This window comes from Salvelinus alpinus, chromosome 6, assembly GCF_045679555.1.
Source record: "Salvelinus alpinus chromosome 6, SLU_Salpinus.1, whole genome shotgun sequence".
Lineage (NCBI taxonomy): Eukaryota > Metazoa > Chordata > Actinopteri > Salmoniformes > Salmonidae > Salvelinus > Salvelinus alpinus.
The window spans coordinates 40295521-40318007 of record NC_092091.1 but is presented as its reverse complement, the minus strand read 5'-3'; the positions used below and the strand labels follow the sequence as shown (position 1 = coordinate 40318007).

Genomic DNA, 22487 nt, shown 5'->3' with positions numbered 1-22487 from the left:
TAATTGCCTACCGTCTAAGCTTTTAGTGTCTTAACGACCGTTCCACAGGTGCATGTTCATTAATTGTTTATGGTTCATTGAACTAGCATGGGAAACAGTGTTTAAACCCTTTACAATGAAGATCTGTGAAGTTATTTGGATTTTTACAATTATCTTTGAAAGACAGGGTCCTGAAAAAGGGACGTTTCTTTTTTTGCTGAGTTTAGTTCCAGGACAAACCCCCCGTTGCCTCCAGAACAGCTGGAATTCTTCAGGGCATGTATTCTAAGGTGTGGCATTGAAACTTTCTGGTATCAAGGGACCTAACTTGTGCCAGGAAAACATTCCCAACACCACCGCAACCAGCCTGTACCTTTGACACCAGGCATGATGGGGCCATGGACTAATGCTGCTAACGCCAAATCCTGACTCTGGCATCAGCATGATGTAACAGGAACCAGGATTCGTCGGTCCAGGGAATGTTTTTCAACTCAATTGTCCAGTGTTGGTGATCGCGTACGCACCGGAGCCGCTTCTTCTTGTTTTTAGATGATACGAGTAGAACCCATTGTAGTCATCTCCTGCAACAGCCCATCCTTGACAAGGACCAACAAGTTGTGTGTTCCCGAGATGCCGTTCTGCACACCACTGTTGTACAGTGTCGTTATTTGCCTGTTTAGGGCCCGCCTGTTAGCTTGCACGATTCTTGCCATTCTCCTTCAACCCCTCATCAACTAGCTGTTTTTGCCCACAGGACTGTCGCTGACGGGATGTTTTTAGTTTGTCGCACCGTTCTCTGTAACCACTAGACACCGTCGTGCGTGGAATGCTTAGGAGGCCGGCCGTTTCTGAGACACTGGAACAAACCGGCGTGCCTAGCACCAACAAACATATATTTTAACCTTTATTTAACTAGGCAAGACATACCATGCTCAAAGTCACTTGTTTTCCCCCATTCTAACATTCAATTGAACATCAATTAATAGCAGTCGGATTAAGTTATAGTAAAATGTCTTAAGAATATATATTATTCTAATGTGAGCATTGTATTGTGAAAGGCAATTACATTATATGAACATGTATTGCAATGCGAAACATGTATTTCTTGATGAAACACTGATTACGTTTGGTGAAAACGTGACTGTATGATTGTGTGTTGTACTTAGTTTTGAAACGACTACTTTTTTGATGATCTGTTTTGAGTTTTGTACTAAGAGTTGTGAAAATTGCACCAAAGTGACTGAACAAAAACTGTAATGAGTCTAAATCAAAGGATTTGCACCACTTGTGACCCTGAGCTTCAGCTGGGCTGGATTACTAGCGCCTCATTACTAGCATACCAGGCCACTCATTAGGCTATAATTAAAGCAAATAGGCCATCAGCGCATTGAGTGTTCACACACTCCACCTCGGTGTGTGTTACCTCTCTGTCTGGTAGACCTCCATACTGCTGTTGAGTTCCTCTAGTTCTTCCTTCAGTAGCTGCAGGTTGGAGTTGACAAAGCTCAGCTCTAGAGCCACAGTCTCCTTCACTTTGTTGTTAGTGGTGGCTCTGCAAAACACAAATACATTCATATGAGACACCCTACCTGAAATAGGAGGATGTACTAACCAGACCATGAGTCTCTCATCAGTGTCACCTTGTGATCTTTATCCAGCTCAATCCGGTTCGACATAGTTCTGAATGGATGTACAGTAGCTCATACATCCTGTATTTACTGAGAAAACGGCCTACTTCTACTTCACTTTCTGGGGCCCCAAGCAGTTTGGGACAGTTAACACAGCACACTACACACAATCCAATTACAGTACACACACATTTTTTACTACTACCCCCAATACACACCTTCACGTAAAACAGTCAAGAGGAACCCACTAAACCAAATTCTGTGATAAACTTGGGTGAGATAGCTAGTCCCTTTTCCAAAAGAGGATTAGGAATCAACAAGAGTGAGTCTTTCAAGGACAAGCACAACACAAACACACCTACTACATGCGACTTGTCCCCTATTATAAGGTTATCAATCACATTTAAACAACCTCCGTCCTTACACACACACCTTGAAGCACGCATCGGTGACTCCCTATCCCCCTGCCCCACAGGCTAATCCCACGTCAGACCTAATACCCTCCTCTCCTCACCCCAAAAACATACACATCTCTCTCTCTCTCCAGGACAAGCCAGTTTCAATCTGATTATGGTTAGCTTTAAAGGCTTGCCATGTATCCCGCTTCTCTCACACACACGCTTCCACGCATGATCTACAACAGACGGAAAATAAACAACCAAGTACTGCTGTTAAACTGTCTGATACCACCAGTGTATAATGTGTGTGTGTTGAGTGAGTCACAATGGTTATTTTACTCTGAGAAAAATATAAGGGCCTGTGTGTGCTCATCACTTCAGTTAAGTCACGGTCACACCACCCCCAGTAAAATCCCCTGTATTGCTCTGATTTCCAGCAACGAACTGAGTGATGTCATCCCCTACAGGATTAGACTCGTTACTGTCGCTCGCAGTCTTCCTCACTAGAATTCCTTTCCCATAGTAGACACACTGGCCTGTTAAACCAGCATGACAGCACATAATATGAAGCTCTAATGAGATTAGAGCTGACCACAATTATTCGACTGGTTGATAGACTGTTGGTCGACCAAGAATGTTTTTAGTCGAGCAGTAGCAAATAAATAAATAAAATACACCCCCCCCAAATTCAGAAAGTGTTCAGACCCCTTGACCTTTTCCACATTTTGTTACGTTACACCCTTATTCCAAAATTGATTCTTATTTTTTTTTTCTCAATCTACACACAATGCCAAAGCAAAAACAGATTTTGAAATGTTTGCACATTTATAAAAAATAAAACTGAAATAGATTTACATAAGTATTCAGACCCTATACTCAGTACATTGTTGAAGCACCTTTGGCAGCAATTACAGCCTTGAGTCTTCTTGGGTATGACACTACAAGCTTGGCACACCTGTACTTGGCACACCTGTATTTGGCGAGTTCCTCCCATTCTTCTCTGCAGATCCTCACGAGCTCTGTCAGGTCTCTCCAGAGATGTTCGATCAGGTTCAAGTCCGGGCTCTGGCTGGGCCACTCAAGGACAGACAGACACTTGTCCCGAAGCCACTCCTGTGTTGTCTTGGCTGTGTGCTTAGGGTCATTGTTGTCCTGTTGGAAGGTGAACCTAAGCCCCAGTCTGAGGCCCTGAGCACTCTTGAGCAGGTTTTCATCAAGGATCTCTCTGTACTTTGCTCCGTTCATCTTTCCCTTGATCCAGACTATTCTCCCAGTCCCGGCTGCTGAAAAACAACCCCACAGCATGATGCTGCCACCACCATGCTTCACTGTAGGGATGGTGCCAGATTTCCTCCAGACGTGACGCTTGGCATTCAGGCCAAAAAGTTACATCTTGATTTCATCAGACCATGGAATCTGGTTTCTCATGGTCTGAGAGTCCTTTAGGTGCCTTTTGGCAAACTACAAGCAGCTGTCATGAGCCTTTTACTGAGGAGTGGCTTCCGTCTAGCCACTCCACCATAACGGCCTGATTGGTGGAGTGCTCCGGAGATGGTTGTCCTTCTGGAAGGTTCTCCCATCTCCATAGAGGAACTATGGAGAGCTGTCAGAGTGGACATTGTGATCATCCCCGACCAAGGCCCTTCTTCCCCGATTGCTCAGTTTGGCCGGGCGGCCAGCTCTAGGAAGAGTTTGGTGGTTCCAAACGTCATCCATTTAAGAATGATGGAGGCCACTGTTCTTGGGGACATTCAATGCTGCAGAATGTATTTTTTATTTGCAAAATGTCTAAACCTGTTTTTACTTTTTTATTATGGGGTATAGTGTGTAGACGTATTTTATTTAATACATTTTAGATTAAGGCTGTGACTTAACAAAATGTGGAAAAAGTCAAGGGGTCGGAAACATTTCCAAATGCACTGTATAAGAGCGGGATCTCGTGTGCCATACAGTACCAGTCAAGTTGACACTCATTCAAGGATTTTTCTTATTTTACATCGTAGAATAATAGTGAAGACATCAAAACCATGAAATAGCACATATAGAATCATGTAGTAACCCCCCCAAAAAACGATAGTCCCACTAAACGCAAACCAGATGAGATGGCGTATCACATGCTGGTTAAGTGTGCCTTGAATTCTAAATAAATCACAGAAAGTGTCACCAGCAAAGCACCCCCACACCTCGACCATGAAGGCCTGATTCACGCAGTCTCCTCTGAACAGTTGATGTTGAGATGTCGGTTACTTGAACTCTGAAGCATTTATTTGGGCTGCAATCTGAGGTGCAGTTAACTCGAATGAATTTATCCTCTGCAGTCTTCCTTTCCTGTGGCTGTCCTCATGAGAGCCAGTTTCATCATAGCGCTTGATGGTTTTTGCGACTGCACTTGAAGAAACGTTCAAAGTTCTTGACATTTTCCGTATTGACTGACCTTCATGTCTTAAAGTAATGGACTGTCGTTTCTCTTTGCTTATTTGAGCTGTTCTTGCCATAATATGGACGTTTATATGGTCTTTTACCAAATAGGGCTATCTTCTGTATACCACCCCTACCTTGTCACAACACAACTGATTGGCTCAAATGCATTAAGGAAATAAATTCCACAAATTAACTTTTAACAAGGCACACCTGTTAATTGAAATGTATTCCAGGTGACTACCTCATGAAGCTGGTTGAGAGAATGCCAAGAGTGTGCAAAGCTCATCAAGGCAAAGGGTTGCTACTTTGAAGAATCTAAAATATAATTTTTTGTTTACAACATGATTCCATGTGTTATTTCATAGTTTTGATGTCTTCACTAATATTCTACAATGTAGAAAATAGTCAAATAAGAAAAATGTTTGCAGAGCACACAACTTATGCTAGACTTGGTTCATTTCATTCCATTTACGAGTTTTGTTAATTTAGTAGTCTTTTGTTTGGAGCGCTCCTGTCAATGTTGAGTAAGGACACACACCATATAAGTAAGCCAATAAATGCCCATTTGGGGATCTGACAGTATTTCTGATTGACTTAATGCACCACCACTAATGAGCTGTGGAGCTTCTCAAAGTAATGTTTTCTTCACCTCAAAACAGCATGCCTGTTTTTACATCCATTGTGAATGACAATTCCTCAATCCATTCGAAAAATCTTTCCAGCTCTCTCCCTTTCGATAACCACTCAGTGTGAAAGGGAAAAATGTCATGCTCTGATCCAGTGGAAACGTCATAAAATAAGCCTACTCACTGGCACAGAAACTCTGGGGCCCAGAATATGTTATACAATGTTGCAAGGAGCTTCAGGTCAGACTGAAGTTAATAGTTGATACAATGTTTCAAGTTTGTTGCAGACAAACCATACATAGCCAATAGGATTTTAATTGTTTTTTTCAGGATATGTTCTACCCGCAGGCAGCAATGTTTTTATTTGTTGGCTTTATAGGCTATTTTTACATAGTTGGCAATAGAAGTTACTTTTTAGGTTTATCATTTACATTTAGATAGAATTTTGATTAACCACATGACAATGATTTTGAGATATGAAGACGTTATTATAAATGAAATGAAACGGTTCCATGAAAATGTGCAAATGAAACCCATAACTGGCATGCAGATCAGTAGAAATGGTAAGCTACATTGGCTCCTTGTGTAGCCTATTACCGGCAACTTCAGGCGAGCAATGGCAAAATCAGCAAAAGCCAGTCGGAGCAGGATGAGAATGGTAGGGACAAGTTAAGTTTTTTTTTCTCCTGGTTATCTTGATCTCTGGCTCCCTCGAGTCATTTGGGTCTTATTTCATCAAACAGCGAGCTTAAAGCATCAGACAAGCTCAATGCATATTTAGTTGATTATATAATGGAAAAACATGGATATATTTGCATATAGTTGATTATATATGGAAAAATAAAATTGGTCGAAAGAACAGATTACTTTCGGTCAACTTTTTTGTGTGTGTGCGTGCACTCATCATCCATGTGTGCACGCACACACACACACAAACGTTTGTCCGACTGGCTTTGAACCGGAGTTTCCTGCATGATGCCAAAATACTATGTGTTAACCCACTGAACTAAACCCTCGTCTTCCAATGACAATCAGCGATGAGATTCCTGCAGACAGCTGCCCTCCCTGGGAATCCCTCCGTTTCTGCCTGGGAATGGAAAGGGAAAGCTGCAGCAGCGGGCACAAAGCCTGTTGATTGGTGGCTGACTGGGGGTCTATTTGTCTCTGTGACCTAGTCCCAAAAATGGGGGAAGGGAAGGGCTGGGTGCTGCTGGTGGGTGTTATTACCCCCATCCCCTCGTACTCCCTTTTTAATGGTTGTCTCTCTCAAGCCAAGCTGCATATTCAGAAGTACGACAATGTGATTCATGTCCTAGCCTGAATCAACCCTGTTAACCATGACTCGACTATAAAACGCTAGTGAAAAGGGATACAGGGTGCATGAAATCTCTACTCATTCAATGACTAATCTTACTTGCCATCTTTCTCAAAACCTAATTTCGTCGGGCAAGAAAAAAAAAGAAAAGAGGGTTGACACACAAACAGGGGAGGATTGGTTCTTTCAATTAGCTTGATGTTGTTCTAGGTGTTTATCTTATTCGATAATGACTCAGCCAAACAGACCACTAAAACAGAAGAATAAAGCACACTGCTATAAGTACGTCCTACTTATCCTCCCCCTTATCATCATCATCATCATCTCCTCCTTTCAGATGAATATGGATGTTAAAGAGAGACAGTGTCCTATTGCGCCACCCCTCAGACCAATCCAATACACCATGTCCTTCAGTGGCTCCCACACTACTAATAAGTGTAGGATAAACTTGATGAAATAAGAGTTAGGGGGGAGAAGAAAAGGCAGAGGGAGAGGATCAAAATGATGCTAATGCTCTTGAGATGGTTTGGTTTGATGCACTTTAAAAACCTAGCTCAGCTTTGATGTCCTGCCACCAGCTACTTTTCTGGAAAGAAAAAAATATATAATTTAAAAGGAGAGAACGATAACAGGCTGTATTATAACTGTTCAAGTTCAGCACAGGTCAAAGAGAGTGTGTGTGATTTACACTTCTGACAAAATACACTTGAAAAATGAAGGTGGAAAATAACAGGAATCAAACCTGCGGAATGGCAATACACAAAACCCACACACCATGGGACAAGCAGTGATAAAAACAGGATGGTGTGGGTTTTGGAGGTGTTCCCCATACACCCTAAAATAGTTGTGTTTTTCCATCTGCTAGTGTTTGTATATGATAGAGCTCAATGTTTCCACAGGTAGTAGGGCTTGGGGTTCCTTTTTCCACCACAGGGGAGGGAGTGGATGCCCCCCAGAGCTGTGTACACACAGGATCAGAGACAGTATTCGACCACTTGTACAATGACCTGTCCCTTCCCTCACCCCTGCCCCAGCTCACCTGAAGAGGTTTTCAGCCCCGGCCCTCATCCTCATCTCCTTGTTTATCTGCTGGTTGATACGAGCTCTACGGTGCTGCAGCTTACTGCGTTGGGTCTGGGAACAGGGATCACAACCCTGGAGAGAAAGAGAGGGATTGGAAGAGAGATTGTGGTTAATGCATAACATGCTAGAACACAACATATGTCTGTATCGCTTCTTGCTTGTGTCTAAACCCTGTGTAGTTCACATGCCTTTGTACATTAGTGCGTAATAAACAAACTGTACGTAAAGAAGAGTATTCCTAGCCGAACAGGTAGGGGTTGACGGACTATTCAGTACATTACACAAACCTGTCACAGATACACCTGACTGAGGGAGACATACACACCGGAGCACCTGGTTAGCTTCCCTCCCTGATTAAGTATGGGTGACTAAGACCACCTGCCGCCATCAGTTAGGATCAAATATCCTGTTGTCAATGTAGTAGGCTCTCTGTGGTGATGGTTGCCAGGAGACCGAGCACCAGCAGATCTCGGTCGGTAGCCTGCTGTGAGGTAAGTCCTTAGACGTCATGGTCTACAGAACAGAGGAGACTTGAAGACCTCTTACACCTGACCTTTGCCTACCACACACAGGCACTAAAAGTTACCAATGCTCTTTTTAATACTGTAACTTCGTCACCACACCATGTCATGTGATCAACTCAAGGTGTGGCTCTGTGCCTCTACACGTGGTATTCAGTTACAAGCCCTACACCTTCACATATGATCTGGAACTGAGGAAAGGAGTAGACCATATGATCCATGATTATGCAGAGCGCACTAATGGAAAGGCTCAAATGGGCTCTGAGATCACAGCTTAGAAGACACATGAAGCTGGGAAGAGGGTTAAAAAAAAAGGTGTGCAATCACTATTATGAGGCTGGGGTGCTGCTATGAGATCAAGTTTAGACCTAGATCTGGACTGTACTAGTGACTAGGATTACATTTTGGGAAATATTCAGAGGTGGAAACTTTCGGTGGGAATTAACGGGAATAAAAGGAAATATGCAAATTAATATTAATACCATTTAAATGTGGTTGTTTTTTGCATTGGATACATTTACCATGTCATATGGAGACAAACAAACATTTTACCTTATAAGTAGACAAATGCAATTTATTAAATCCTTCCAATAGAAAAAAAACAATAGAAAACACTTTAGTTATGAACTTAACTTTAATTAAATGAGATTACTCTTCACATGGGATGATTTCACTAAACAACAAAAGGGAATATTTAATGCTCCATCGCATCTCCCAAAAACATTTTCAACAAATATCTGTAAAATGATAGTCTAGACTACTAAAGCTTTGGTTGTCTTCCTCTCAGGCTTCCATGTCTTCTCCCTGGACCTCCTCAATGTCCACCTCTTGAACATCAGACTGAGGCCTCATCTTCACTGTCACTTTCCAACCTTGTTGAGGATGGCATGTTGTCAGGCTCAAAAAGCATCAAATTTGCCCAGTTGGCCACAAATGTTTCAACCCTATTGGTCAGCCTGTTGCGTGCTTTGGTGTGTGTGTTCCCAAACAAGGACCAGTTACGCTCTGAGACGGCTGATGTTGGTGGGATTTGGAGGATTATGGAGGCAACAGGGGAAAGAGCCTCAGATCCACAAAGTCCCTTCCACCAGGTGGCTGAGATATGTTGGCACAACTGCCATATTGCATCTCCATCCAAAGCCCTTGCTTGGAAGTGTACTTTGCCAGGCTGCCAAGAACTGTGCCCTCAACCAGGCCAAGGTGGCGAGACACAGTAGTGATGACACCAAAGGCCTTGTTGATCTCCAACATGTACGCTGCAGCGTGTATGGGCTTCAGGCAGAAGTCTTCACGCTTTTTGATGCATTTCAGAACTGTAGTTTCCTCTGCTTGGAGCAACAGTGAAGTGGGAAGGGCAGTACGGATTTCTTCTTACATCTGCAAGCAGAGTCTGAACATCAGACAGGATGGCATTGTCTCCCTCAATCCTACTGCTATAGGTTTCAGGAGTTTCAGGCTGCTTACCACTCTCTCCCAAAATACCTCATCCAGAAGGATCCTCTTGATGGGCCTGTCCATATCGGCAGACTGATATGGCCATTTCTTGGAGAGACTCCTTCCCTTCCAGGCGACTGTCAAACATGATGGCAACACCACCTCAACGGGTGTTGCTGGGCTGCTTCAATGTGGTGCTCTTGTTCTTCTCACTTTGCTTGGTGAGATAGATTGCTGCTGTTGGATTCTGGAGTAAACTTTGAACATTGTTATACTCAGAGTATAGGAACATTAGTTACACAAGAGACATGAGGGGTGAGTGCAGGAAAAACAATTGCATGTGACAGTATTGATAAGGGGAGAAACCGTTGAAGGCTCATATCACTTAGTTCCCTGCTTAGCAAGAATGATGCAATGTTTAGAGATAAGGAGGAGACTCCACCCAAAGTGGGGTATGAATACCACCACGGGGGAAGCCATGTCTGTGTTTGAATTACAGCTGTAACGACCCTTTGGGAAGAAATACATTTGGTTAAGCTTCTCTAGTGTGTGAGTTATTTACTCTGAAAAATAAGAACTTAACACTGCTATAACTTGATGACCCTTCACATACCTAACCATTTCCTTGGCTCTCTTGTAGAGTGTATCCATTGTTTTCAGTGCCATGTCGTCCTTGAGAAGCAAATTCAATGCATGAGCAGCACAGCCAATGGGTGTGATTGTGAGGATAGGACTCCTCCACTTTAGACCAAGCAGCTTTCATGTTCGCAGCATTGTCTGTCACCAGTGTAAATACCTTATGTGGTCCAAGGTCATTGATAACTGCCTTCAGCTCATCTGCAATGTAGAGACCAGTGTGTCTGTTGTCCCTTGTGTCTGTGCTCTTGTAGAATACTGGTTGAATACTGCACCTCGAATAGAAGTAGAGGGACTTTTCTCAGAGGTTGCTTGCTGTGAGTGTTGAGGGAACTTTATGCACTTGGCCAGATGATTCTGCATCTTTGTTGCATTCTTCACATTGATTTGGCACAGTATTTGCAAATGTACACAGCTTTTCCTTCTACATTAGCTGCAGTGAAATGTCTCCACACATCAGATAGTGCCCATGGCATTTTCCTGTAAAGATTAGGAAAGAAATTAGTTAAAAAAACTAAAACAATTCCCTGTACAAAAATTGCTAAGCAGTTAATTAAACAGCTCCTTTGTAAGATACGTTTTAAAATGAAACATGTATGGAAACCAGTGAATTAACACTCCTCAGCAGGCTCAATCAAGCCAAAACCCACATGGTAGCAACAACTAACTAGCAGAAACTGTTAACAAGTTAGAAATGATTTAAAAATCACACATTACTGTAGGCTACTATTTACTAGTTAACAAAGAAATTGTCATAAAATATATTCACCCCACCCAGTATAGTAATCAAAACTTACCAGAAAGCATGTAGTCCTTGGCTCAGACAGTGTAGTAGTGTGGGCTCAATAGCATCTAAGTAGTGTGCAAGATCTTGAGAATCAGCTGTACATGTGATAGAAGAATGCACCTTGCATGCAGAGGGTTGAAATTCCATTGAATTGGGGATAGTTTAAACAAAATATGCCACAAGACCTAGACCTTTTGTGTATCCCACAAAAAAAAGGTTAACTGTTATAAGCCAACTTTTTTGGGGGGGAATTTAAGCAAAATTCCCCAAATTTCTGGGAAAATGCAGGAAATTTACCAGAAAGTTTCCAACCCTTTGGAACCCTACTAGTGACCAATGATGCTGCTGATGATTAGGGAATTTCATGTGACTATTAATTGTCATGCAAATGGTCACAGTTAGTGTCATAGATGTGATGATTCAGCTTTTAAAATTATTACCAAAATATACCCTCATGTAAAAAATTTACTTATATTGGGTAAACTACCTACTTTCAACCCAGAGACATTTGCCCAGTAGTATAAAGTACTTTACTATTAATATTTGACAACTTTAACTTTACTACATTCCTAAAGAAGATTATGTACTTTGCACTCCATACATTTCCCCTGAATGTACTCGTTACATTTTGAATGCTTAGCAGCAAAGGAAAATGGTCCAATTCACACACTTATCAAGAGAACATCCCTGGTCACCCCTACTGCCTCTGATCTGGCAGACTCACTAAACACAAATGTCTGAGTGTTGGAGTGTGCCCCTGGCTATCTGTAAAAAAAATCTATAATATATATAAAATATATATAATAAGTGTGCGTCTGGTTTGCTTAATATAAGCAATTTGAAATGATTTATACTTTTACCTTCGATACTTAAGTATATTTTTGCAATTACATTTACTTTTGATACTTAAGTACAGTATATTTAAAACCAAATACTTTTAGACTTCTACTCAAGTACCATTTTACTGGGTGACTTTCACTTGAGTCATTTTCTATTGAGGAATCTTTACTTTTACTCAAGTATGACAATTGCGTACATTTTCTACCACTGCATATGCCAATGCTACAGGTACAGTTAGACATCTGATTCCACTGTAGTCTGATAACTGAAGTACAAGACATGTACAGTGCATTCGAAAAGTATTCAGACCCCTTGGCTTTTCCCACATTTTGTTACGTTACAGCCTTATTCTAAAATGTATTAAACATATATTTTTCCTCATCAATCTACACACAATACCCCATAATGACAGTTTTTGCAAATGTATTAAAAATGAAAACAAATACCTTATTTACATAAGTATTCAGACCCTTTGATATGAGACTCGAAATTAAGCACAGGTGCATCTTGTTTCCATTGATCATCCTTGAGATGTTTCTACAACTTGGAGTCCACCCATGGTAAATTCAATTGATTAGACATGATTTGGAAAGGCACACACCTGTCTATGTAAGGTTCCACAGTTGACAGTGCATGCCAGAGCAAAAACCAAAGCCATTAGGTCGGAGGAATGGTCCGTAGAGCTCCGACACATGATTGTGTCGAGGCACTGATCTGGGGAAAGGTACCAAAACATTTCTGCAGCATTGAAGGTCCCAAAGAACACAGTGGCCTCCATCATTCACTCCATCACAGTGGCCAGTCTTAAGTAAAAAAGCACATGACAGCCCGCTTGGAGTTTGCCAAAAAGGCATCTAAATGACTCAGACACCATGAGAAACAAGATTATCTGGTCTTATGAAACCAAAATTGAACTCTTTGGCCTGAATGCAAAGCATCACATCTGGAGGAAACCTGGCACCATCCCGACGGTGAAGCATGGTCATGGCAGCACCATGCTATGGGGATGTTTTTCAGCAGCAGGGACTGGGAGACTAGTCAGAATAGAGGGAAAGATGAACAGAGAAAAGTACTGAGATATCCTTGATGAAAACCTGCTCCAGAGTGCTCAGGACCACAGACTGGGGCGAAAATTCACCTTCCAATAGGACAACGACCCTAAGCACACAGCCAAGACAACGCGGGAGTGGCTTCGGGACAAGTCTCTGAATGTCCTTGAGTGGCCGAGCCAGCTTGTAGAGTCATACCCAAGAAGACTCGAGGCTGTAATCGCTAACAAAGATACGTCAACAAAGTTCTGAGTACTTATGTAAATGTGGTATTTCAGTCTTTTATTTTTAAGACATTCGCAAAAAAATCTAAAAACCTGGTTTTGCTTCGTCATTATGTTGTACCGAGTGTAGATTGATAAGGGGTAAAAAACAATTTAATACATTTTAGAATAAGGTTGTAACTAGTGATGCACCGTCATGACATTTTTGGCGATACTGATATGTTCCTTGCCCCAAAAAAACAATACCGATATTTAAAATTTTAGCGGCCATTTAAGCATTCTAGTACAGTTAAATAGTTAACACACCCACACACACTGACACAGCTGTCTAAGGCACTGCATCTCAGTGCAAGAGGCATCACTACAGTCCCTGGTTCGAATCCAGGCTGTATCACATCCGGCCGTGACTGGGAGTCCCATAGGGCGGCGCACAATTAGCACAGCGTCGTCCGAGTTCGGCCAGGGTAGGCCGTCATTGTAAATATGAACACACCAACCACCACACTGACCAAAAAGTTATTTTGTTGGCATTTACGTATGTCCCATTACCAGTAAAACATAAATCGAAAACATATTTCTTTCACTTACTTGCTGTGCTGTTTCATTGTTCATTTGTTCAGTCGTTTCATTCTCAACCAGGATTTCTATGGAACGCTGTTTGGGTCTTTGCGTGTCAAAAAAGATACGTCAAATAACACTATTTGACGTGTCAAATAAGCTTGTTGACCAATCCAATCAGGACCTGAATATGACTGCACGTTAGAGATGAAACGGTATGAAAATGTAATATCACGATTATAGTGACCAAAATTATCACGTGATCAGTATTATCACAGTATTGTTAAAATGGGCTAGAAATGTGACCACTGGTAATGAACACTCCCTCTGATGGCACGCTGGTTGCACAAAAGCGCCCTGGCAACCCTGGCATGGTAAGGCAGGTCTGATGCATGGTCCCCGCACCACACCAGTGGATCCCCTTCTGCTGGAATGGGTGGCAGAGACAGGTAGACCTTGATCTCTTCTTTCCCTCGGTCCTTGAGGGGTGGTCAGAATCTGACCCTCTTCACCTCTCTGCTGCTTTGTTGAGGTAATCTTTCTTAGCAACCCAGCCAGGCCTTTACTGCTGTGGGAGTGTTGGTGGTGCTTTGTGGATCTTCCTGGACACAGCAGTCAGTGTCAACTTTTGCAGCCTCAGGTTCATCTAAAAAGCTCCTTTTGAAGTGGGGGGTCAATGAAACAAGCCATGTGCATGACTCTTTGCCTTCTCTGTGTATCTGTTAAGGTCTTCTCTCATTACCCTCCTTGGCCAGGGATGGCTCCGTATCCTTTTCCACCAGAACATCACGGGTGATGTGGTCCAGGACAGGCTTGATGGCTGACAGTGTCACTCGTGTCTGAGGCAAGTGCATATGTAAACTTGCTTAGAGGTTCAAGGAGCTGGCACAGTTGCTCCATGACACTTGTCGGCATCCTTGGGCATCAGATGCCATTTTCCTCTTTCTCCAGCCAGTGTCGCAGACTGGCTGCTGTTGGCTGATGAAACGCTAAAGCATCTTGTGTGTAGATCCCCATCAGGTCACCACATCATGGATTACAGCCTTCTGTGGCATGTTGAGGGCAGCTTGCTTTCCTCTCAGTTCTCCCCTTCTCTTCCAGCTCCGTGAGAAGCCTTGGACCAGATGATGGCAGGCCTTGACTGCTGTGTCAACTCTCTGAATTTTCAGAGCCTTTGAGATGGCCAGGTTCAGATTATGGCCAAAGCACCCAAGCCACAGATCTGGCAACTCTTCAAAAGCCTTGATCATGTTTGTTGCGTTGTCTGGTTATCCAGACCATTACTTTCTTGTTGTTCTTGTTGCTCCCCCACTCTTCCAGCATATTCTCAAAAAACTATTGTGAGCAGAGTTGATCTTCTGGGAAGAACCGTGTTTCCAGGCAGTTTCATTCCAGTTGCCAGTCTGGGGTGAGGTAATGGATAGTGAAGCTGATGTAGGGTTGACCACCCCTGCTGTCACTGGTCCAGAGGTCAGTAGTTGTAGCAAACCATGTGCCTTTGAGACAAACTTTTTCCAACAATCAGCTTTAACCTGGTAGTACAGGTTTTGGATTTCAGTGTTGGATAAGAATGTTCGTGATGGTACTTTGTTGTGAGGCACGGCAACCTTCAGCCTCAGAAAGCCAGGCCTCTGAACAATTTTAAATTGCATCATGTCCTTTGCAATGTAATATTAAAGGGTTGCAGTGCGGTTGAGTATGTTTTTGATGTGGGTGCATAAGCAGCCTGCCTTTTAAATGATTGCTCGAGTGTCTGTGTCACAACTGTAGATGAGGGACCAGTAGCGTCAGTGGGTTTGCCTGCTGCATGCCCACTCTGTAAACAAGGTAATAGCAAATGTATTATTTACTACGTCACACACAATATTCTGTTGCATTTGAGTATATGCAATGACCCCATGCACAATTTACATAAATACAAATGGTCTTAAGACCGTGATAGTAATTGCAATGAGCCAAATAATTGACATAAATACAGGAGTCTTGTATGAGTATATAGTGTTTCTCCTGTTGGAACACTTTCACAACCAAGTCGACAACTGACGGATTTTAAATGAACAAAATATGTTGGTTGGGTGACTAAACAGTTATTATGTGCAATGGGCGAATAGTCTGGAAACACACAACGCATACAGCAGAACAACGTGTAGTGTTTTAACAAGAGTAGGTAACACTGAAAGCTTCAGTTTACATTATTTACAAGCTATTAGCAAGTTAGACAGAAAAACCATGAAATGTTCCCCCATTTCGAAACCCCACATCATGCATTGAGCTAAAAGTTAACTTACATGGCATTCATTATAAAGTAGTGGGTGGTGGTCACGAAGATCACTCAAGAGATTTGAAGTGTTGCTGCCATTTCGCAGCGATATACATCTTTTATTTTTTTTGCATGTTCTGCAGACAGGGTGACCATCTTCGATTAAGTTTCCCTCGGCACTCTTGTAAAACCCAAAATACGACCACACTTCAGATTTGGTCCTCTTAGAATTCTGAAAAAAATCTGAGTGCTGTCACTGCCTTTCGCCATGTTTTCACACAAAACAAAACCTGCGTTGCATGAGTAGACTGATATCCCATTTCATTGATCCCCAATCCTTAGGTAAAGCTGTACAATGCAATATGAATGTCAATACACACAATAGGCTGACTGGGGAGGTGATTTCACACATTCAGTCCCGCGATAAGAGCTACAACGCTAATATTTGCGTAAACCCTTCACAGTTGCATTCTGTGGGTGTCACCGAGTAGACTGATACACCATTTCACATTCCAACCTTGTTTAACATTCTCTAGTCTAAATACGACATGATTACACCAATTGTAACCTCCTGCATCACTTTCAAATAGGTACTTTTATTTTGAAGCCAAACAGCAAATTCCACTAATGTGCCTAATTCTTATTGTGGCTAGCTTCTCACCACATAACCCGGTCTGGTCGAGCATCACTAGCCAGATGAAGCTAGCTGGCAGCTTATAACGTTAGCTTTGGGCAACAGGGTTCAGTAGCTGGCAAGCAATTTATTTTCATTAACTGAAGTTCAATTTCAATAGGCGAACAACAAGTGTCTACCTAGCTAATACTTACTCACAAGGATTCCTAAATCATTGCTAAGAATAATGACAATGACTGCAGTTTCTACTGGTCATTGTTTTCAGGCTGGTTGTATTGGTGCTAGCTAGGTACCAAGCTAAAGCTAGCTAGCTACCCTAGAAGTTGTGGTCGAACAAATAATGCTTTATTACCAACGCGCTATTGTAAACACATCGTTCATGGCCGGTGTTTGCAGAATATTTTTGTACAGCTTTGACAGTGCAACTGATAGTAGTGGTGGCGCTTGGCTTGCATGTGCATATTCAGAACACACAACATTCTATAATAGAACTGTTATTTGACGTGTGAAATTAAAAGCTTATTTTACTCGTCAAATAGTGTTATTGTCAAAGTGTTATTTGACGTGTATCTTTTTTGACATGCCAAGACCAAAATGGCGTTCCATAGTATGTCGTGAAGCTAATAGCAGTGCCGCTATTACTGTTTTGCACATCGGGCCGATACCGATGTTGGCATTTTTAGCTAATATCGGCTGATTCCGATATGTTCACCGATATATTGTGCATCCCTAGTTGTAACATAACAAAATGTGGGAAAAGTCAAGGGGTCTGAACACTTTCCATGTCTTCATCATGTAGGCCTGCAATTGTCAGGAAATTAAAATAAAATGACAGCTGATGGTCAGAGGCGATAGGACAGCCACACGCTGCTTTTAACTGGTCATCTGCATGGTGTGTTTAGTCCTTAAAGCCACCTGACTAGGCTCTTACTCATACAGTACAGAGAAACAGACCACAACATGGAGGAAAGGCCATAATAGGGTATGCTAAACCCAAAATGATTAACTCTCTCTCCTTATTCCTCCCTTTTTCTCACACAGCCAAGCCAACCTTCTCCCTCGATCTCCCTTTTCCCCCCTCACCTTATTTCACTCTCCTCTCTACTTCACTCTCCCCCCTCCCTTCATCCCTCTCTCTTAGTGAGGTGTTTGTTCTGTGAGTGTGCGCTCAGTAATCCTCAGAGTGCTTGTAGGGATTAAGGTGCTAGCCTAGCCATGCTTCGACCCCCTGCCTCCGGGATCCTGCTCCAGCTCAGCCATACTACAACCCTCTAGCTCCAGCCTAGCCCGAGGAGAGCCTCAGACCGAGCTCTCCTAGATGCATGATGACTTCAGAGCAGCAATGTGATTGGTCAATAATCAAATACATCTAGGGTGTGTTGTATGGTTTTCAGCTCTAAAACACATTAATTGCATGACCTGACACAAAACATGTTGGGAAAAAATTACACAAATCATGTTGTGCCAACACAGTGATTGTGTTAAAAGTTCACAACATGTGCCATCCCTAACAAGACACAGGGATGTGCTAAATAACATATTTTATAAGTGTACCCCCGGCCAGGGGACAGCAGGTGGTGGAAAGGTGTAACCTGGCTCTCCCAGCAACATCCCATCAGTACGATATCTCCCCCTGGACAGCATCCTGCTACAATCTACCCCCATGACCCAATCTACCCCCCCCCCCCCCCCCCACCCCCCCACACACATCCCCACCAAGTCAACAAAGGTTTATCAACATAATGGCAACTCAATGCAGGACCAAGATAGCCCTCAATGAATATGTAATCAGTTCAGTAATTAAACTTGGTGTATGCAATGCGTGTCAATTCTAAATAACTGAACGGTGCATTTCATATGGTATTGATAATGTGGAACACCTAAGCAGTATGCATTATGAAACTGACAACTAGGCCAAAATAGTATTGTCCTGTTCATAACAAATACACGTCCAATGGAAAATGTACTTCAATATAAACGTGTGTTGGTACAGTATCGTGTTTTTCTAGGTACAACTGCGTACCGCTCACCTTTCTGATACTCCCGTCGTGACTCCCCTGCTCCATCATCGGTGCGGGAAGCTCCAGCTCCTCGTCCGAGCCAGCGTCAGACATCTCCGGCTCTCTATAATAGGAATGCCCAAAGGCCGTTTATTTAAACATAATAAAAACCACCACTTTTCCCGTTATACCCTAGCCACACCTACTACCAGTTATTGTCACGGTATTTATTTAGCTAGCATACCGTGTTTGAACTACATTGAAACTAGAAACAAGTGAACTGGGACTGAGTGGATGAGCTCGTTCTGGTTAGCAGTTTGTTTAGCATTAACTTACCAAACATTGTACCACACAACTAGACATCTAATATGCACACTTGCCTTGTCGCAGGTTCTTCTCCCATCCTCATCAAGCCAGGACGATAGTAGGCAACTTGTTGAACCAATACTTCTGTAATTACAAATGTCCACAGGCCAGGGTCTCTTGCGGTGGATGGGTAGTGAGAAAAATAAACACAGAAAATAACCAGAACAAAACAACTACTATCTGTTCCGCAAGACGTATTCGTTTACCTCTACCTCACCAAACACTTGAAGAGAAAAAAACTTGCGGCGTGGTCTTACCCTAGGAGGCGGTACATATACATGAAAAATAGCCAATGACATAGCACTCCTATTGATTGACGTTAATGTTGACGAATCGAAATATTATATTCTCTTGCTGACAAGTAACACTGTCCAATTGTGAATCCCATGGGCGGTGACAATATTTTGGAATTATAGTTGCCCATAACAACGCCTAGCCATAGAGGAAAAGAAAACCTGGAGTAGTAAGCAACTCTGAAAGAATTCACTGAATGGAATCACGAGGGGCCACGAAAGGACATGGATAGGTTTTGGTAATTTCGTTATTTAGGGACCTAAACCAAAGATGATCTATATATTGCCTAAAACATAAAAACATTAGTCTATCAAATAATATTACTTTAACAATACAAACAAAATAAAAACATATTTCACACAATGACATTGGATAGTTTTTTCTTATTTTTTTACACTGTAGGGATGCCTCCTTGTTTTGGGTAAAGGAGTGTCATAGTTTTTGCAACTAATACATATCACCATAGCAATTAATCATTTCAAGCATCCTAGTCTTAACCATGGTCCTAACCAACCAAATCTATCTATCTTGAACTAAACTAAACAATCTCCAAGGTTTCGTCCATTCTGCAAACCTTAAACAGGTCTCGAAAGTTAGGGATTGATTTGGTTGGTTAGGACCATGGTTAAGACTAGGATGCTTGAAATGATGAACTACTGTGGTGAGTTGTATTAGATGTAAAAACTATGACATTCCTTCACCCATGGTATATTGAATGTGTGATTTCATGAAAGCTAAATTTTTATAGTAATTTATTTGAATTTGGCGCTCTGCATTTTACTGGATGTTGGCCAGGTGAGACGCTACCGTCCCACATATCCCAGAGAGGTTTTAAATAACCTCCAGACGAGCTTCAATGGCATACAACTCTCCTTCCGTGGCCTCCAACTGCTCTTAAATGCAAGTAAAACTAAATTCATGCTCTTCAACCGATCACTGCCCGCCCGCCCAGCATCACTACTCTGGACGGTTCTGACTTAGAATATGTGGACAACTACAAATACCTACGTAGGTGTCTGGTTAGACTGTAAACTCTCCTTCCAGATTCACATTAAGCATCTCCAATCCAAAATTAAATCTAGAATCGGCTTTCTATTTCGCAACAAAGCATCCTTCACTCATGCTACCAAACATACCCTTGTAAACCTGACAATCATACCGATCCTTGACTTCGAAGATGTCATTTACAAAATATCCTCCAACACTCTACTCAGCAAATTGGATGGAGTCTATCACAGTGCCATCCGTTTTGTCACCAAAGCCCCATATACTACCCACCACTGCGACCTGTACGCTCTCGTTGGCTGGCCCTCGCTTTATATTCATCGCCAAACCCACTGGCTCCAGGTCATCTATATGTCTTTGCTAGGTAAAGCCCTGCCTTATCTCAGGTCACTGGTCACCATAGCATCACCCACCCATAGCACGCGCTTCAGCAGGTACATTTCACTGGTCTCCCCCAAAGCCAATTCCTACTTAGGCCGCCTTTCCTTCCAGTTCTCTGCTGCCAATGAATGGAACAAATTGCAAAAATCACTGAAGCTGGAGACCCATATCTCCCTCACTATCTTTAAGCCCCAGCTGTCAGAGCAGCTCACAGATCACTGCACCTGTACATAGCCCATCTGTAAATAGCCCATCCAACTACCTCATCCCCATACTGTTACTTTTTTGCTCCTTTGCACCCCAGTATCTCTACTTGCACATTCATCTTCTGCACATCTATTACTCCAGTGTTTAATTGCTAAATTGTAATTATTTCGCCACTATGGCCTATTTATTGCCTTACCTCCCTTATCTTACCTCATTTGCACACACTGTATATAGACTTTTTTTCTTCTATTGTGTTATTGACTGTATGTTTGTTTATTCCATGTGTAACTCTGTGTTGTTGTTTGTGTCGCACTGCTTTTCTTTATTATAGACCTACCTTCAAACTAAGTGCCTCTTTGCTTGACATCATGGGGAAATCAGCCAAGACCTCAGAAAAAGGTTTGTAGACCTCCTCAAGTCTGGTTCATCCTTGGGAGCAATTTCCAAACGCCTGAGGGTACCACGTTCATCTGTACAAACAATAGTGCGCAAGTGTAAACACCATGCGACCACGCAGCCATCTTACCGCTCAGGATCGAGACGCGTTCTGTCTCCTAGAGATGAACGTACGTTGGTGCGAAAAGTGCAAATCAATCCCAGAACAACAGCAAAGGACCTTGTGAAGATGCTGGAGGAAACATGTACAACAGTTTCTATTTCCAAAGTAAAACGAGTCCTATATTGTCATAACCTGAAAGGCCGCTCAGATAGGAAGAAGCTACTGCTCCAAAACCGCCATAAAAAACCTATGGGGACAAAGATTGTACTTTTTGGAGAAATGTCCTCTGGTCTGAGGAAACAAAAATAGAGCTGTTTGGCCATAATGCCCATCGTTATGTTTGGAGGAAAAGGGGGAGGTTTGCAAGCCGAAGAACACCATCCCAACCTTGAAGCACGGGGGTGGAAGCATCATTTTGTGGGATTGCTTTGCTGCAGAAGGGACTGGTGCATTTCACAAAATAGATGGCATCATGAGGTAGGAAAATTATGTGGCTATATTGAAGCAACATCTCAAGACATCAGTCAGGAAGTTAACGTCTTCGGGCGAGGGGGCAGTATTTGGATGAATGAGGTGCCCAAAGTAACCTGCCTGTTACTCAGGCCCAGAAGCTAGGATATTTGCATATAATTGGTAGTATTGGATAGAAAACACTCTAAAGTTTCCAAAACTGTTAAAATAATGTCTGAATATAACAGAACTGATATGGCAGGTGAAAACCCGAGGACAATCCATCCAGAATTTCTTTTTTTTCAGCTCACCTCTGATTACAATGGCTGTATGGGAATATAGAAGGAAGTCCTCCCAGATTGCAGTTCCTGTTGCTTCCACTAGATGACAACAGTCTTTAGAAAGAGTTTCAGGCTTGTTTTTTGAAAAATTAGCTAGAATTTGTAGTTTTTCTAAATGGCTCCCATTTTGGCTGTAGTGTTCGTAGCGCGTTCCGGTGAGTGCGCGTACTTCGTTATTTATCTCCGGTAATGGTCTCCGGTATTCTCCGTCTTAAATTTGATCGTTTATTTACGTAATAGGATACCTGAGGACTGATTGGGAACGTTGTTTGACTTGTTTAGAAGAAGTTTATTGGTATCTTACAGGATTCATTTTGTATGCATTTTGAACGAGGGAAACCGGTGGATTACTGAGTCTAGCGCGCCATTGAAACTTACTTTTTTGATATATAAAGAAGGACTTTATCGAAAAAAAATGACCATTTGTTATGTAGCTGGGACCCTTGTGATTGCAACCAGATAAAGATCTTCAAAGGTAAGTGATTTATTTTATTGCTATTTCTGACTTTCGTGACGCATCTGCTTGGTTGGAAAATGTATGTAATGCTTTT

The 22487-nt window shown here is 42.3% G+C and overlaps 1 protein-coding gene across 1 annotated transcript in view; it reads right to left on the bottom strand.

Annotated features, from left to right (window-relative positions):
* The window catches only part of LOC139578684 (rhophilin-1-like), a 60491-nt gene extending 41978 nt beyond the window's left edge, over window positions 1-18513 (bottom strand). The window contains exons 1-3 of the mRNA XM_071406617.1: window positions 18424-18513; window positions 7407-7522; window positions 1403-1531 (exon numbers count right to left, since the gene is read on the bottom strand). Coding sequence (XP_071262718.1) covers window positions 1403-1531; window positions 7407-7522; window positions 18424-18507 — 329 coding nt within the window. The 5' untranslated portion in view covers window positions 18508-18513. The remainder of the gene's footprint in view (window positions 1-1402; window positions 1532-7406; window positions 7523-18423) is intronic.
* Between the last annotated feature and the right edge of the window lie 3974 nt (window positions 18514-22487).